General features: G+C 43.0%; 2 protein-coding genes and 1 pseudogene across 2 annotated transcripts; all 3 read right to left on the reverse strand.

The window, feature by feature from the left end:
* Positions 1 to 3726: 3726 nt before the first annotated feature.
* LOC147612616 (putative eukaryotic translation initiation factor 5-2) lies at positions 3727 to 4358 on the reverse strand. Its single transcript, XM_086783547.1, has one exon. It carries the CDS (start codon positions 4282 to 4284, stop codon positions 3727 to 3729), a length of 558 nt encoding a protein of 185 aa, XP_086639673.1. The 5' UTR covers positions 4285 to 4358.
* Positions 4359 to 6732: 2374 nt separating this feature from the next.
* On the reverse strand, positions 6733 to 8802 carry LOC147612617 (pentatricopeptide repeat-containing protein At4g18520, chloroplastic-like). Its single transcript, XM_086783548.1, has 4 exons — positions 8640 to 8802; positions 8447 to 8555; positions 7895 to 8305; positions 6733 to 7708 (listed from the first exon to the last, which is right to left on the reverse strand). The coding sequence occupies exons 1-4, from the start codon at positions 8800 to 8802 to the stop codon at positions 6733 to 6735; spliced, it is 1659 nt and encodes a 552-aa protein (XP_086639674.1).
* Positions 8803 to 9192: 390 nt separating this feature from the next.
* On the reverse strand, positions 9193 to 12132 carry LOC147612618 (uncharacterized; annotated as a pseudogene).
* Positions 12133 to 19262: the final 7130 nt, after the last annotated feature.

Consider the following 19262-nt stretch of genomic DNA (forward strand, 5'->3'; position numbering starts at 1 on the left):
TACATGCGTTTATAAACGCGACGGTATGTTTAAACTAAAAATAGCCTGCCTTTCCCAAATATAGATTTTGAACTAACATATCAACATTACTTTCGTTTTCGCCTCTTCCAACAGTAACGAAACTTAAGTGCAAGGAGGGAGCAGAGAAGGAGCACACACGGGAGAAGGAGGGCGCAGAGAAAAGGGAAATAGACTACCCACCTCAAGAGACATAGCGAGGTGCTATGTGACATCTCTTGGAGGATTGGATTATGATCGCATACATGCATGCGTCAATGATTGCATTCTCTATCGTGGGACGCATAAGGAGACTCGACATTGTCCCACTTGTGGTGAAGCAAGGTATAGAACAGATATGAAGAGTTTTGATGTACCTCGTAAAGTCTTTCGACACTTTCCTATAATTCCTCGCATCAAACACATGTTCAAGTGCAAATCCATAGCAGAGCTCATGTCATGGCATTCCTCACATCGATCGGATGATGGCATGTGGAGAATTCCCGCAGACACTCCTGTTTAGAAGCATATTGAAGATGAGTGGCCCAGCTTTAAAACAGAGCCTAGAAACTTGAGACTTGGCCTAGGTATGGATGGAGTGAATCCATTTGGTTTCAAAAGCACCGCATACAGCGTGTGGCCAGTTGTGTTGGTGAATTACAACCTTCCACCATCAATGGCGATCAAGAAGGGACATCTTATGTTATCCCTTCTAATTCCAGGGAAACATAAAGTCAAGCATATGGATTTTTATCTTGAACCATTCATTGATGAGTTGGAGGAACTATGGAGAGGTGTTGCGGTGGTGGACATTAGTAGGCCTCCCTCCTCTCGACACTTCGACTTAAAAGTAGTGTTGATGTGGACAATGCATGACTTCCCAGGATACAGCGATTGTTCTTGTAAGAATTCTAATTACCTCCCTACTCTAATACTATTGGCTATATATATTAATGATACATATTGACTTTATTATTCTAACTTTTATTTATATTTTAATAGGTTTGAATACATCGGGTGAACATGCATGTCCTGTTTGTGGCCCTCCGTTAGTACATGAGTATGCTGACGGTTTGTGTAAGACCATATTCGATAATCATCATCGATTTCTCCCCTCAGATCATCCTAAATATGTTGCTAGTAAGAGTAACATTCCTCCACAAACACTTCGTGCAAAAGATTGGAAGCGTATTTGGGAGTCTACAACTATTCTTCCTCCAGATGGCATGAACAGGTATATTAATGTTTTTTCAATCTTGTTTTGTGTAGTCTCTAATTGGATTAAAGGTCACATAGAGCAATCCCTTGTGTAGGTACTCCATTTTTTTTCGGCTGCCATATTGGACCCATCTTAAGATCAACCATCTTCTTGATCCCATGCACATCTTCAAGAATGTGGGATCTGGTATTTAGGAACATATTATTGGTAAACGAGACAATGTTAGCGTACGTGAGGACTTGCGGGTCGCAGGACGTATGCGTCAAGCTTGGCCACGAGAGGTGGGTGGGCACGTTCGTCTTCCGCCTGCACCATGGATTATATCAAAGAAAGAGGAGAAGCAGGTAAAGCAGGCCATCACCACTTTGCGTACTCCCACTGGATGCATGAGATCATTGAAGGGAGCCTTTACAACCACTAAGAAAAGAGGCGTTGAGCAACTATATGGGTTGAAGTCCCACGATTGGCACAAGATGCTTCAAGTAAGTGTTTTCCAAGTCTTGTACGTTGAAATTCAATTTTGTAATGCCATAAACCATACATACATGTGCTCTTATGTGCGCAGTTCATACTACCTACTAGCATTGACCATTGTGCAAATAAGAGTTTGAAAAAATGTATTTATAAGATGGGCGAGCTTGTGAGGTATGTAAAACCCATGTCAGATCACCCTTCATTATACCTTGCAAAATGAACGTGCATGAGGTATACTATTTATTTATTTTTCAGATATGTTAGTTCCAAAGCAATTGATCCAGCCATGTTGGATGATGCGCGTGTTATGGCAGTGGAGGTGGTTTGTTTGGTAGAGGAGACTTTTCCGCGAACCATTCTCACAAGTCAACTACATCTCATTGTGCATTTAGTGGACGAAATCACTTTATGTGGTACTGTGCATGCACGTTGGATGTTCTTCCTAGAGCGCTTCATGAAGACCTTAAAAGACTTTGTGAGGCAAAGTGCAAGGCCTGAAGGAAGCATGACCGAGGGTTGGTTGATACAAGAGTCTCTTGTATATATTTCAGAATTTCTTGGTCAGGTGGACAACTCTTTGCCACCACGACTATGGAGCAATGAAGAGGACTTGAGGATGACCTCTATTGTGCCTCAAGGAAAAGGACAGAGTAAAGTAATTGACAGAACATTGATTGATGATCTCAATTTCACTTGTATCCTTAATAGTGATGTGATGAGCAAATGGGTTACAAGATATGAGGATGCAAAGACAAAAAGGCAAGCAGAAAGAGCTCTCTTTCGGAGGCAACATGGCTCGGAAGGCGTACCCTAAGTATCTAGCAACACTTCCAAATGATATCCATGTTGATTGGTTGTATGAGGAAATGGAGAGAGCAGAGAGCGACGAGGGGCTGCATATCATGGCGGAAGAATGGGAGTATGCACGAGGATGCATGTTAAAGGTACATAGAACTAATGTTTTGCATTAGTTGTAAGTGATTTGCTTTTAATATTTATTCACATTGCTTACACAAATATTGCTTCTATTTTGGTCCAGTGCACTATGTTCAATGCTATATGGTGTGAAGGCAAGCATTTTCGAACACAAAGTATTGATGAAAAGAGAAATACACAAGATTGCGGTGTCATTAGTAGCTTTGAGGGAGCTAATGGAAAAATGGATGATTATTGTGGCATAATCCAAGACATATTTAGGCTTGACTTTCGTCGCTTCTTTGTGTATGTTTTGGATGTCAAATGGCAAATGAACGTGGTGGAAAAAGGGCCTGATGCAATGATAAAATGCCATGCAAGTGGCTATGTAACTATTGACTCTACAAAGTTTTGGCAAACAAAGAAAGATAGGCTCGTATTGCCACAACAACGTGAGCAGGTATGCATTTTTTTACTAATGTGTTTCATGTATATATATATCTAAGCTCACGTACCCCTTGACTTTTGATATGCTAGATACCCGGGGCCTCCACCTTCCAAAAAAGTTTGTATCACGTGCGTTCAAAGGCATATTTTAAAACCCCTCTGTAGCCTGATTTCCCCTATTTTATGCATACCTCCTATTACTTTTGCAATATATTATTATAACCCTCCTGTACTTTTAAAATTTCCAGCTCATAGAATTTTTTCCCCCCTCTAGTAAATTTAAATTTAAAGATATTACGCCCCTTACAATTATTGAAAAAGGTGATCACAAGAATAATCGATAAGCCTTTGTCAACTTGCATATACTACTACATCTAGAAGGATGCCGTCATGTATTCTCACCTTGACCTTATCTTTGAATTTGTGCGTTCCAAGAGAAAACAAGGGAGATCCTTAAGAACATGTCCTTTCTAAATGCCTTGAAAGAAGGCCAGCATGCAGACTTAGTGAGATTATCAAGGTCTTCCTAGAAAGTAAGAATGCAAGTTTATTGAAACAAAGAATTGAATACTGATGTCGAGAGTGGAGAGTTCACGGGAGAGTAGGAGACGAGAGTCAACAATGTGTGGGTGTGAAGAATGGATAATGGGCACACCACAACCCACGAGTTTTATTCATGTGTTAGAGTTAGGGTGGAACCGGTTCATCTCCTCATCCACTGCCTCGCCTTCCTTCAGGCGTTCTTTTTCAGCTCTCCTCATCCCTTTCTTGTCATTTTTTTTCTTCTGCTTTGGAGGATTCTTCAGGATAAAGGTAGTCAGCTTGTCTCTCATGTCAACATCAGATACAAATCCACAAGCAGCACACTTCAACGTTATAAACTGACTTTTTGTGATGACTATCTCTGTCTCTGGGTTCCCACATCCATAACACTGGTCATATTTCTTAATGAAATTTTCCAAAAGCCCTGCAAGTTTTGCTGTATCATGTGCTCCATTCACAATAGCAATGCCAGCTTTCTCATCAAATTTTGACTGTGCACCAAGTTCACATCCAAAGTACTTAGTAGTGTAGGCTAGAGCCCTAGCCAAGGCCTTTGCAACATCGATCATGTTCACAAGATTGGTCTTGATTCCATTTCCTCTGCCTTCAATCTTAGTGATCAGCTTAGGCATTTTATACCTGTAGAAGGCATCATCACGGTTGCTGGCCCCGATGTTCTGAAGAGCCATTTCAAAAGGAGCACTGGCACTTATACAAACTCAAAAAGGCCCTTCGTCTGGTAAGAAGAGATGAATTTCTTGCCGTCCAGACCGGATGTGGAGCAAAGATGAGCTCTCTCCTGATGAAGCCATATCAGCAAATAGAACCAAGAAATAAAGTGTATGACTCCCTGCAAGCACTTAGAAGTGCTCAGCAAAGTATCTCCAAAGCGCGGAAACACTCCCAGATAAATAACACTTGCCTGCTCAATGTCTGTCAAGCATCCAAAGATGCTCCCACTGGCACAAAAGCTGTATGTACGAGCTCAAAAGCTCAACCAATGAGTAAGAAACAATGTCGAACTCTTTTCCAATCCCCGATGGTCAATACCTCAAAGCATGTACCCAAGACATAACCCGAATAGCATAGGCATAAGCATACATGAGTAAAATAGCTTCAGCCCACTGTATGTCAGCAGTGATTCACTGCTCAAAACTGAGTATTCTCAGTCCTAAATCAGGGCCAAAATGATGGCAAACCATTAACATAGCATCTCCATACATGTAGACATCATACGGTGTCATGACGTGTGCGGTCTAGCCGGGAACACACTGGGTGTCTGGCTGTGAGAGGGTAGGTTGCCATAATACATATGGATCACAGCGTAGTTTACATTTCTGCAAGTTCAAATCTGTTACATTTACTTCAAACACAATGCTAGAACTTCACCAAACCAGCTTGAACAAATAGCCACTCATCAGCATAGGCCCTTGCTGCATTGAAGGTTGAGGGTAGCTCTGTTGGTGAGGAGGTCTTTGCTCTTTTGCTTGTACTTCCACCTTGATGTGCCTTCCCAAGATAAACATACCACTAACGGCAGCTGCTGCTGCTTCAGCAGCTTGAGGATTTTCCATGGTAACAATTCCATAACATTCAACTGGTCCAGATTTATTATCCATCACTACTTTTGCATATAAAATTGTCCCATAAGGATGAAACAAGCTGACCAAATCACGATCCGTAATTCCTTCGGATAATCCAAGTACTAGAAGATTAATCCATAATTGCCCTGCTGTGCCTGAATCTCCATGTCTTCGTGCAGTTCTCTCTCATAGCACTGAGACGGTTTCCTGTATGCAGCTTCATGACGATTTCATTTTTACAAAAATTGGCCTACCTTTCCTATAGACCATCTTACAGGCCATTCCATCTCCACACAGAATTCCACAGCAGCTCCTTCCTTTCTGAGCTACCTGCAGGATTGCGCCTAAACCTGTATGCTACAGCCCGTTCAATCTCTACGTACTCTCATGCACATCCAAAGCAAAGCTCTCCTCCTCAATTACCTGCAGATCCTCACAGCATGCATAATATGGTGTCCATCTCCACGTAGCTATGCAGAATCCAGCCCGATGAAGGCTTGTCATCACCATAGCCATAATCAGACTGTGGAGGAGGGGCATCATCAGAGCAATCCTCCTCTGATTTGTGGCCGTGGTGGTGGCGGCCAAAAAAGCCTCAACAGATCAGAGTATTGTCCATGAATGTCACCACAATCTTGATCGGGGCTCCGAGCTCCAGCAGGTTGGGCTGTTGCATGAAGATGGTCTTGGAGGTAGAGCAGAGCTGCCCCCCTTGCCGAGGCGGGAGCTTCCCCCCCCCTTGTTTCACGACGGCCCCATTCCTCTCTGGGCGGCCACCTTCTGGATTTTTTGCCAGCTTCTAGGCTACGTGCTGGCAGCTACGTTGGCCCCTCACAAAGCTTCCATGTGGCCCTTTATATTATTGGCCACTTGTATCATATATTTCATTTATTTTTCTTGCCTCAATAATGGCCACTCACATCAATGCTCCTCACACATGGTAACCTAAAATCCCACTTTATCTCCGGGTACAAAAATGGTACCACAAAACCACCGCTGGCCGCATCCACATGAATTGGAGTGTCCCATCCTGTACACCTTCATACAGCTTCCAATGCCACTGTATCTGAGTGAATACCTTCCATATCTGTCCTTGCTGCTCAAGGCTCAGATTCCACATAAGTTGTTCCATGAACATGCTTTCACTGCATAGACGTGCCACAGCACGACATCGACCCCCTCTAAACCTGCACATCCTCCGGTATGTGCCACCAAGTTGCTATATAGGCTGGTGCCTTACGCTCAGGGTAGTCCATATCTCTTATCTTTGATATGCCAAGTTTTGAACACCCTGGCTGCACTCTCGAGACCCCCACATTTCGTATACATATTGATAAGGGCAATCCCTATAATGACATCTGACTGCAATCCTGCATTTCTGATGCTTGCATGGATCTCCTTGCCCTCGGGTAGGTCTGCCAGAACAGAGCATGCACTAAGAATGGTACTAAATGTCACCTTGTCTAGTTCAAGATCCTTCTTTTGCATGCGTCGATAAAGTTGCATGGCCTCTTTTGCATCCCCATGCTGGATATATGCAGCCAACATGGTGTTCTATAAGCCCACATTTTGTACATGCTTCTTGTCAAAAACCTTCACTGCGGCCTTAATACTCTCACACTTGCCATACATACTGATAAGGGAAGTCTGTAATTCTACATCATGCTCAAACCCACTATCAACCATTCTAGCATGGATCCTTTTGCCATCTTCTAGAGCTGCTGGAGAGGAACATGCAGCAAGAATTGTACTACAGGTGCGCTTATCTGAATATATCCCTTCAGCAAGCATTTGTTGATATAACTGAAAGGCTTCCTCTGCATGCCCAACTTGTGCATATGCTGCAATTATGGCAGTCCAAGACACAATATTCCGCAGGGGCACTCTGTCAAACACCCTCTGAGCATCTTTGATGCTCCCACATTTGCTGTACATGTTTATGAGGGCAGTCCCTAAAACAATGTTAGATTCAGATGCATTGCAAATAATATATTTATGTAGCTGTTTGCCTTCAGATAGGGCTGTACAGTTGGCGCATGCCGAAATCATGCTGATGAGTGTCACTTCATCACGCTCCGACATATTTTCATAAACTCTGCACGCATGTGAAAATCGGCCACATTTTCCATACAAGTTAACGAGGGCAGTCTGGATGACAATATCCTGCTCAAAGGCACTTCCCATGATGCAAGGGTGCATCTTCTTGCCTGTGGCTATGGCCACAGCACTGGCACATGCATCAAAAGTGTTTACAAATGTGACCTTATTAGGTAATGTGGCTTCTTGTAGCATTTGCCCAAAGACTTGGAGGGCATCCTGGCTCCTCCCATTTTGTGAATGTAATCCAATCAATGCATTCCAAGATACCACATCTCGAGTGGGCAACTTGTCAAACACATCACCTGCTTCCTCAAGTTGTCCACACTTGGCATACATATCAATAAGAGTGTTGCCAACAAATACATCCAGCTCAGAACCACACTTGATTATGTAATCATGAACTAATTTCCCATAATCTAGGTCTGTTAAGCTGGAACACGCTTTTAAAACACTGATGAAGGTTATAGAGTCAGGTGGCTCTCTTCCATGCAATGAGAGAAAAGATCTTCTAGCTCTGCATCAGAAAGTTTGCTATCATACCCATAACCCAATGAAAAATGAGTGCACAATTCTGGCAGTGTCGTGTGGCCTGTTCCATGCTTATTTATACACTCACATTGCCTTAACTTTGTTTGCTGCCTTCTGTATGCCAGCACCTGCATAGATGTGAGACATTAAGACATAAGCTACAGCATCCTTTTCATCCAAACACACTGCATGTTCAAAGGCCTGTTTCCCAAGCTCCACATTTCCCCAATTTCTACAAGCACCCAATACAGTTTGCCACACCACAAGATTATGACAAAACGACATCTTCTTTATTATTGCTGACGCCTTCTCTAATTGGCCTGCACGGCCAAGGAGATCAACCATGCAAGTGTAATGATCTAGGGATGGAACGATACCATAGTCTTTGCTCATGGCCTCAAAGTACATCTGGCTCTTGTTAAATAGACATGTGCGACTGCATGCATTCAGAACAACAACAAAGGTGATTGGATCTGGCCTTACACCTTCTCCTAGCATTCTGTCAAAGATACGAAAAACATTTTCACTTTCTCCATGCTGGGCATATCCTACCATTAGTGCAGTCCAGGAGACAACATCTTGAACTGGAAGCCTGTCAAACACTTGCTATGCTTTAGCAAGCGAGCTACTTTTGGCATACATATGGACCAAGGTGTTGCCAACAACAAGGTCCCTTTCCAACAACCCCTTTCTTTCAAGCTCAGCATGTATTTCTTGGCCCTTGTTTGTGGCTCCCATGCTGCCACAAGCTATCAAGCTACAAACAAATGTCACAGCATCTGGTGAGACTCCCTCTGATTGCATCTGTTCAAAACACTCGAGTGCTTCCTCACCATGCCCATGTTCGGCATATCCTGCTATTAATGCATTCCATGAGACTACATTTCGAACTGGAAGTTTATCAAACACTTGCCCTGCTTTTGCAAGCGAGCCACATTTAGAATACATGTCAACCAAGGTGCTGCCAACAACAACATTTCTCTCGAGTAACCCCATTCTAGCAACCTTGGCATGTATTCTAAATGCGAGTAGGGAGTCGATGGGAAGCTAAGCAATTTGACTACAGATTTATCAGCATCATCATACTCCACAGTCCACAGTGCATTCGACTTTGAATCATCCTACTCTGTGACACTGTGCTAGTGTGGAATTTCGTAGCAGACATACAATCAAGATGACACATTTTACGTATGGTTGACATCCAAATTGTGAAGCAGACAACACCAACAACTCTCATGCCTGTCAAAATAAAATTGGGCAACAGCTGCAACACAAAAAAAACATATGCATGCACATAAGAACTGGTCTAACAAGGAATCAATAAAAGACATGCACATGCTTTTTAGTAACCTATTCTTGGATTAAACACCTACTCATCATACACGCATATCATTGAACTTCATATAATGTCGTTGACTAGAGCTGCTCAAATGTATATTATACTCAAGCTACCCACATTATAGAAGGGATATACATGACATTTAACAAAAATCTACAATATGTATAAGTGTTTGTGATTCTTTCTTTAGCCGTTATTGTAGGTCCCATTGCCTTCTGCCAAAATGGATTGCCTTAGGAATGAATTGGATCTGCAAAACAATCTGATAGCAATCAAAAGAGAAATTTTGTATACGTGAGCTAAAGATGTTCCTCTATTCTTTTGAATTAAAGCAATAACTAAGACTTACTTTCTCTCACAAAAACTGTCCTTGAATATACGCTTAGACATGTCAAGTCAGAGTCGCTAAGTCTTTCAGCCCGCACCCAAAAAACTTCAGCCCCACCAAAATTCAGCCCATGTCAAATCAGCTTCTTGCCTCCCTATGTGTTTGATGACCTGTTGCCTACAATCAAAATGAAAATGAGAAAAATGATGCAAAAATCTGATATAACATGACTTAAAAATACAATTAAATGCTTCAACACTTACGTGAATCACATGAAAAACTAACCTGAAGTATTTACAAAATCATTAAAAAGCTTGTAGTCATTTTGATGTAGTTCATATTTATCAGTTGCTGTATTGTATGTTAAATGTGCCAATGCAATAACTGACTCTATATCGACCATGTTCAAGTCCGTCAAGTCATAAGTAAATCTTCGACACCCTTTCACCTTTTGATACCAACCAAGCTGAATTTCTACCCCTTGAGGCCGGTCCGTCAAGTCAAAACCTCGCTTATAATCCACATACCTGCCACCTACCTTCTTTCTCATCTTTTGAACTCTTCCAAGGTACCAAGTGCTATGAAGTGTGTCCATCTTCTTCAGATTTGTAGCTTTTCCAATTCTCTTTGACCTTTTTTGTCCCTCTCCATGTGTCACATCATGGAAATAAATTGTGCAATCAGACCCTATTCCAAAAAAATTGCCATTACTAGATGACGCTTCTTTTTCCTTGTGGCTGAAATACACTCCTTGCTTCACCCTAGTCAACCTATCCTTTGACAATGTAGAGTTTCCATTGAGTTGGCTTACCAAAGTAGATTTGAAGATGAATTTGCCATCAACCTCTACCACCGGTGAGATACTCTTCTTCTCAGCTTCATTGCTTGCCTCATCAAGAAGCCCATCGATCTCATGTCGAATCTCACTCAAAGATATGACCTCGTCATCTTCATTGCTCTCGTCGCCAATGGGGCTATCATCACCACATGGCTCCGCAAAGTCATCATGCTCATCTGCCTCGCCCATTTCAGTATCTAGCTTTGACCACATTGATTCTGTATCTAACCAAGGCTCTTTCCACCATTTAAGACCCTCACTTGTGCAAGGTTTGAGGCCCAATGTCTCACATAAAGTTTGTGCCTGCTTCAATCCCTCTTTTAATGCATCTATCATCTTTGTATCACAGGAAACACTTTCGTAGTTCCCAAGATCTGCTTCCAAAACACCTTCATGCTTGTTCAAGTCCTTCCAAATGTGTTCTTGTTTCTTATGGGTCCTTGAAAAAGTCACCCCATTTGAGCTATACTCATGCATGGCAACCTGATTCAAACTACCAACACAATGCAAAAGATCTCCAAAATCAAACGCTCTTTCCTGCCCAACCATACCGCCAATCTTGCTGAAATAGATCTCCGCTGCATCAGATCCTGTGAGATGTAGAGGACATTTGAAATTTGGATAGAACTCCCGAAACATCTTTATAAGTAGAACAACAAAATGGCAAGAAAGTTGAATGTCTATGTATGCCTCTTTGCTAATGAAGTTTTCCCTTAGGTTGTATGTAGGATGGTGATGTAGCCATAATCTCCACAGCTTGAAGAAGAAGACCACTTTAGCTGCAAGCACCACACGCTGTCCCAAGTCTAAATATGGTGATAAGAATATGTCTATGTAGTCAGCAACAACCTACAAATATGCCTCGGTCCCTTGCATGCTCCTCTCTTTCTTTCGCATTTCCCTCATACATTTTTGCACTTGTCTAGAGACAATCCTTTGGGCTGCCCCCCAGTTTTGACGATCATTTCGTTGTATGTCCCCATCTCGCAACCTGTGCTGATCAACAGAGAAAGTGTTGTAGACCATAGCAACGTGATTGAGTGTAATCCACACATGCCCAATTGCAAGCTGTCGGGTAGGACTGTCAAGAGGACTCACAAGCTTCTTTCCACAATGGACAAAATCTTGATCATGTAAACCATACACATCTCCTCTCACAAATCTTCCTTTCAACTTCCATCCAGGCCAATCAATGAAAAATTGCCTATCTCTCTTTCCTAGGTAGTCTTCAACCATGAGCTTTCGACGTCTACTGTCACCATCTGATGCATGCCCAATTATTGGACCTATCACGTCTTTGAACTTTGCATTCCACATCCGCTCCACAAGCATCCATTGGGTTCTGATGAAATCACTATCAAAGCGGTTGCATGTGCAATGCACAACTAGAGCCAATCTTGGAAGACTCTCATGAAGAGGGTTGACAATGAGGAGCCTTGCATAGTGTCCCACCACGTGGTTTTGGAAGGCATCTACTATTGTCTCATATCCTTGTGCTCCATCTCCAACGATGATGGCATCATTTGAAGAGCATTGATGATCCTCTCCTTCTCTTCCACAAAACCCAATCAAAGCATCATCTTTTGCATTCCATCTACATAAAGAGAAAGATTTTTATTTCAGCCCGCTTCATGCACAAAGAACTTTATATTTACAATCAAAGAAAGGAAGAGATATTGAAAAAAGCTTACCTAATGCGTCGCTTGATAGTTGTCTCATCTTCAACAATGATAATTGGCACTCGTGATGTTATTCCATGTTTTCTCTTTGCTTCAACATATATCTTCCCGATTGCATCAAAGATATATTCATGCTCCCCTGACTGAAAGTAAGTTGATTTTCTTCGGTGTCTTCTAGTGGTTGACATGGATGGCCCTCCAAGGTTTGCACTCAAAAACTCATGTAAGCATGGCCCACCCCATAGCTTCACGACTTCAAAAATGGTCTTTGTTGATTCTGTGAATCTTTGACCCTTTTCGGATCTTAATGCATTCTTTGCAATGTCTTGAAGAAAGTCCCATAAAGCTGATTTGCCTCCAAATTTACCTTGCCTGCAAGCTTCAATGATGTTATTGCAAAATCGCCTCACATCCTTTCTATTAATGCTTTCATAGTTGGCCTCTTTCAAGGATCTGATTCTCACGGAAAGCACCACAATCTTTGCCTTCAACCACCATAAATTTCTACCTGCTTCTCGTAATTTCTTCTTGGTCCCAACTGAGACACTTTTCAGCTCTTCAATTCCAAGGTAATCTAGCCGCATTCCTTTGCCCGTTTGCCTTTCTCCTCTCTTCTCAATGGAAATACTCTCCCGATACACTCTCATGCGAAAATCACCACATGATGGAATTGTCTTGCAATGCTTGCATGTAAAACTTTGAAAAGGCATTCCAATGCTTGAGATACGAAGGCAATGTATATGCCTAAAGCATCCATCTACCATGTACTCCATATCTCCATCATGCAAAGATGCTTTTGTATATGGCTCACAAAACCACTCTCGTCCCATCTTTAGATCTTGTAGGAGAGGTTTTATATCAACCTCACGACCACCAACATGAATTGTATGCTGCCATAATCCCCAACACAAGATAGTAAGATTGGATGAAGGCAAGCATGATGTACCTGTGGGGATAGAAGGCGCTTTTGAACGCTCTTTTGTTGATGTGAGAAAAGCACCCAAGGTTTGTTGGCGTGGATCTTTGTCAAAATGCTTTTTAGGTCGCCCACAAGATCCAGTCAAGAGTGAAGAAGACTGATGTGGTGTGGTCTTGCTCCATGCAATGGTGTGAGACTTTCCATTAATATGTTCCATTAGAATTGTTGGCAAATCTGAACCACGAGGACATAAGTGCAGCCACTTCCCATCATACTTACACACCACTCTGACAGTGCTTCTATCTTTGTAATCATGCAAGGTGGCTTCAACCAACTGAAAATCAGCCCCTACATGAAGAAACAAGATCTTGAGAGAAGAAAAGAAAAGAAAAATCAGCTGAAAATTAACACTAAAAAGAACAAGCAAAAATCCTTTAAAAAAAACCAATACAAGGGGCTGAAATTAGTGTCTTGCATGAGCTTAACAAAGATGTTACATAAAGAAGATAATAGTTTGGTTGCAAAGAATTAAGAAATAAGTTGATGCTTACCTTCATGAGTGTTATTGAAATTATTCATCTCCTCGATAGCCGCCAAAATTGCCACCGCATCATCACAATCATCTTCTTTGTCCTTTGTACTACTTCCTTGAGTGTCTATTGCATCGATCTTTAGCCCTCGATTGGAAAGGTACCGTTTTGTATGGGATTGTCCTTAAAGAATGTGAAATCTTTTGAAGTTTGATAAGCATGAGTATGCGGTCTGCTTGCCTCCAGTCATTCCCGATCCATAAAAGCTTTTACATTCATCACACCAAATTCGAATCAAAGGCTTGTCATTGACATCTTCAGTTGTAAGCTGAAAATTGTCATCTCTAGGTGGATTTCTGTTCCTCAAATTCTTACGAGTCTTGTCACATTGGACCTCCCAAAGGTCAAGAGTTTCTTTTGGTAGTAAAGAACTCTTGAGCATGTTGACCTTGCTACCATGAACATTCTCACCCTCTTCCCTTGCATTCATGTCACTAGTTTCTAAGGCAACATTTAAGCTTCTACAAATGCGTTTTGCGGGCCCGCCACCATAAGCCATGCTTAAACACCTCTTTATGCCAACACTTTTGTTGCTCTCCACTTGCCAACGCTCTTCTTGTGTGGCATTCAATGTGCACACTCCATCATCATCTTCATCTTCAATAACAAACTCAAAAGATTCACTTACAATGCCATCTTGCACAATCTCTTTGCGTATGGCACTATAGGTATAATCTCCCATCACTCTAACGTAACCCAACAACTTCTTTTCACTATCCCCATGGTCAAACACCTTAATGCGAGCCTTGGATGCCATGAATGATCGATCCTACATTCAAAAGAACCATAAAAGAGAAAATATCAAACATTATGAGGGATGCCAATAAATAGTTTAATGGGCATAAAATATCTACAAGGTCTCTATTTATTGAAAAAATATGAAAGAAAAATTAAAAGAAATTTCTTCTCTCTTGCAATAGGACCACACTCATTTTCTTTGATTTCAACCATAAAGCTTGAGAGAGCTTGCAAAAAATAAGGCAAATCTACTTTACTTGAGAGCTACATAAAATTCTATTGGAAAAAAATGCATGAGGATTACTACTAGATTGAATTCTTAGTAGATTTGGTGCAATGAGGAAGTTCTCATGGTCCAAATATCCCTGAATATGCATGCGAAGCTTGCCAATAAGAGGTGTGACCTTGACTTTCTTGCCAACAAATGCACTTTCGGCCTCAATCTCCGGTCCCATGTCACCCACACTAATGCCCAATGCTGTAGCCATTTCCAATGATATGAAGTTGTCCGTGGCACAATCATCAAACATAAATAATGCGGGCTGATCTTTGAGCTGTCCCCATGCCTTGCATACCATCCTATCCAAAGCATCATGGGCTGTCCCCCCTTGTACATGGGGCACCATATGCACATTAACCTTGGTTTCCTTTGCATCCTCTTTGCCTGCTTTCTTTGGGCATTGCCGGACCATGTGATCTTTACTACCACAAGAAAAGCTTTGTCCCCGTTTTTGAATTCCTTTTGCTTATGAACATGATGCTCATAATCCCCATGCTTCCTCTTGATTCCACGTTCATGTGGATCAGCCCTGGCATCCATAGATGCTCCTGCATACATAGGTGGCATAGGTGGACGTGAACCATGTGCTGTACCTGCATGCATGTGTGTAGCCCCACCACTATCTCTTGCAGCATAAGCATAATCCGGAGAGGGTGTGGAGATTGGAGCATGAAGAAATGGCTCTTCACGGGAGAGTTCAACAGGTAAAGTAGTAGTACGGGGATGTCGGTGCTCTCTAAGCCCATGAGAAACCTGCAAAGATGAAGAATGAGGCTTGTAACGATCATCTCTAGAAGTAATGTTACCTTCATAGGCATGGCTATGCCTCCCATGTAAGGTAGAATCACGTCGGGATGTAATGGAAGGCTCCTCTTTGTGGACAGCAGATTTCAGCTTTGGAGAGGCTATCCCAGGCATGTCCACCCCAGTGGAGATCTCTTTATAACAAGCTCCCCATCCTAGCCCTGCAATACATCACCCTTGTCCACTAAGAATGAAAGAGCTAGCTCACGAGGTTTCAGCCCTGATCCACGAGCCAAAGCTTCAAAGTCTTGAAAGACGGTTGCCTCCTTTTTCTTTGCATCTAACACTTGTTGAATGTGTGGGTCCTCACGTAGGCTGGCCAATTCCATCTCCCTGGCATGGAGAAGCTCTCGCATACGCTGAATTTCAGCATTCATGGCACTTGGCTCTTGCTCTTGCTCCTGCATTTTCTCCTTGCCACGGGACGGCTGTGCCAGTCCTAGCGATGGAGCACCACTACGGAGTATGCTCATCCAGAGCCCAAAGCTCACACAAGAAGATAAGAGGACCATTTGATAGCTCAATGGTGACAGCCATGAACATAAAGATTGTCACGTGCACACCCCTACAGGGTGCACAGTGACACACTGGCATCATTTCATAACATCATAGGCATATAGCAAATCATCATCATCAAGAAAGCATGTAGCAGATAAAAGCATGCACCACTGATCTGGAGCATGGAAGTACATCATCATGGCCTTGGGGGGTAACCCTAGGGGCAGCATAATTCAGTTAGAAGAGCATCAGTACACCTGTCGGCAGTTTCTGGACCATCTGGAGGAGGTCGACATCAGTCACAGCATCAGCATATGCAGCATAGAAGCATGTACCACAGGCCAGGGCAGTGCCTATGCCTTTCAAACCAACATAGGCCTCATCAATAGCAGGTTAGGGCCTGTTATAGGCTAGCCGACTGCACACAGCAGGTCGTGGACATTAATAACAGCCGACAGCAGTCTTTTTGGGCTGTTGTGGATTTACAGCAGGCCGACAGGCCTTAATACTGGCCGACCTGCATATAGAGGACATATATAAGAGGGGGGCCAGTCCACGCATTGAAGCATCTCCTCTTCTCAGCGTTTTGCAGCCACAGAGGAGTTAGGTCATCATCTATAATCCTCAGCCTCAGTAGTTCCAGCATAGGGAAAAAGGCAAGGGATCATCAGCAGTAGCATTCAGCATAGATCCTTTGGATCTCAGTTGTAATCATTTCATATTAATTTAGTTGCATTGCATTGCATTCAAAGCTATCTTGCAGTCCTCTTTCTTTATCTCTTATCTCTCTCAGTATAAGTTAAGTGCAAGATTAGCATATTAGGGCTGGATTACTACGATCAATCTCCCCATGTCACATTGGTATCAGATTCTCAGGGTAGCCAGCTCCTAGCGTTTTTCTACACCATGCAGTTATTCAGCATTTCATTCGCTTCCGCTCAGTTAAACCCAATTTTGAAGATTTTGCAAGCCTTCCTTAGGGTCCTTCCCTCAGGCATGCACTAGTAAATCCATCATCTGCACCATGCACAGCATATAGGAGTGCATATGGCTTGCATAGCATTCTCAGTTTCTTGCATTCAGCATCTTGCATCTGCAAGGTCTACAAGGACACCAAGGAGTTTTCTGGGGAAAACTGACATTCATCTTCATCAGAGAAAATGGAGGTTTGTGCTTCACATGGCAACATAAGGGAGTTATCTTCATCAGAAGAAGAACGGAAGGTGCTCCAACAGGCCTCAGGAAGTTCAGAGTTTCATGATCGACGGGGATGGTGTGTGAAAGGACTCCACAGGCAAGTCAAGGGTGCTTCAAGTTCTCCAAGCAGTTTAGACAGCATTGCCAGGCAATTCCTCAGTCGACTACTCCAGCATTAACCTCAGTTCCCCAAGAAGCAGAAGAAGTGGGGGATAGTGGTTTCAGAAGAGGAGGATCAGTATAACAGGGGGTCAAAGTGTTGCCAGGTCTACCACCTAGCAACAATCTCCGCAGAAGGGAATGTCACGTGCACACCCCTACAGGGTGCACAGTGACACACTGGCATCATTTCATAACATCATAGGCATATAGCAAATCATCATCATCAAGAAAGCATGTAGCAGATAAAAGCATGCACCAGTGATCTGGAGCATGGAAGTACATCATCATGGCCTTGGGGGGTAACCCTAGGGGCAGCATAATTCAGTTAGAAGAGCATCAGTACACCTGTCGGCAGTTTCTGGACCATCTGGAGGAGGTCGACATCAGTCACAGCATCAGCATATGCAGCATAGAAGCATGTACCACAGGCCAGGGCAGTGCCTATGCCTTTCAAACCATCATAGGCCTCATCAATAGCAGGTCAGGGCCTGTTATAGGCTAGCCGACTGCACACAGCAGGTCGTGGACATTAATAACAGCCGACAGCAGTCTTTTTGGGCTGTTGTGGATTTACAGCAGGCCGACAGGCCTTAATACTGGCCGACCTGCATATAGAGGACATATATAAGAGGGGGGCCAGTCCACGCATTGAAGCATCTCCTCTTCTCAGCGTTTTGCAGCCACAGAGGAGTTAGGTCATCATCTATAATCCTCAGCCTCAGTAGTTCCAGCATAGGGAAAAAGGCAAGGGATCATCAGCAGTAGCATTCAGCATAGATCCTTTGGATCTCAGTTGTAATCATTTCATATTAATTTAGTTGCATTGCATTGCATTCAAAGCTATCTTGCAGTCCTCTTTCTTTATCTCTTATCTCTCTCAGTATAAGTTAAGTGCAAGATTAGCATATTAGGGCTGGATTACTACGATCAATCTCCCCATGTCACATAAAGATGTTGCCACTCAGGTCATGAACCTAAAAACTCTAGTGAATAAAGTTATGACTGAAGATCAGAATGTTCCTAAATTCCTAGAGGCGTGGCGACTTCAACTGGATGAGACTACACTCTCGGGTGTCAATCTTCCTGAAAACATGCAGGCTATGTTGCTGCTTGCTGCCCTCCCGTCTTCATGGCAGCCCTTTATAACCACCCGAACCGCAGCTCATCTCTCCATACCTATTCTAATCCCTTCCATTATACACGAACATACAGCTTCCATGTAAGAGCTTCCATGGAGGATGTGTTCCATCATTGCAGCGGCTTCAATTTGGCCAGGGTGGTGCTTTAGCCTTTCTGTTAAAGGGTCTGTGTACTCAGGCTTCCCATTCATCACCTCACAAAACATAGCAGAAGTAACAACTGCTAGAAGACCTAGAACGTGAGCATCAAAGCAAACCATGGAAGCTAAGCCAGCCCCTACTGCAGTCCCATTCACAATAGCAAGCCCTTCTTTAGGCTGCAATTCAAAGGGCTTCTCCAGACCAACACTCTTTAAAGCTTCAATGGCGCTCACTACCTTGCCATCAGCATTGATTGCCTTAGAATTAGGCCTTCCTGTGACAAGCCCTGCAAGGTAAGAGAGGGGGACAAGGTCTCCTCATGCAGTGATGGTCCCTCTCAGGGGCAGCAAGGGGGTAATGTTGGCATTCAAAAGCTTCTCAATGGCAGCAAGGATGTCCCATCTGATACCAGAATAGCCTTGCATCAGTGTATTGGTTCTCACCAAAACTGCAGCCCTAGAGGCTTCTACAGGGAGGACATTACCTTCACTCTTGCCAAATATCCCAGAATTCAAGAATCGGATGAGCTCCTTTTGCAGCTCAACACCTTGTGATGTTTAATTACCATCCACTCAATCATACTATAACTGTTAAATTCGGTAATAAAACACATCAAACTGCTGAGGGTATTGGTCGATCCAAACAGCTCCGCAAGTTGCAGCAGCCCATAATCCAAGTTTAATGGAGAAGTTGAGCAAAGTACTCACAGAACTGAGCACCGAAAGCCGATAATTTCTTAAGCAAATGATGAGACGATGATTGAGCAAGGAGACCGTTACCTGTGGGAACGAGAGATGGAAAGCA

The sequence above is a fragment of the Cibotium barometz genome, chromosome 45 (genome assembly GCF_041138505.1).
Source record: "Cibotium barometz isolate CiBa-2024 chromosome 45, ASM4113850v1, whole genome shotgun sequence".
NCBI lineage: Eukaryota > Viridiplantae > Streptophyta > Polypodiopsida > Cyatheales > Cibotiaceae > Cibotium > Cibotium barometz.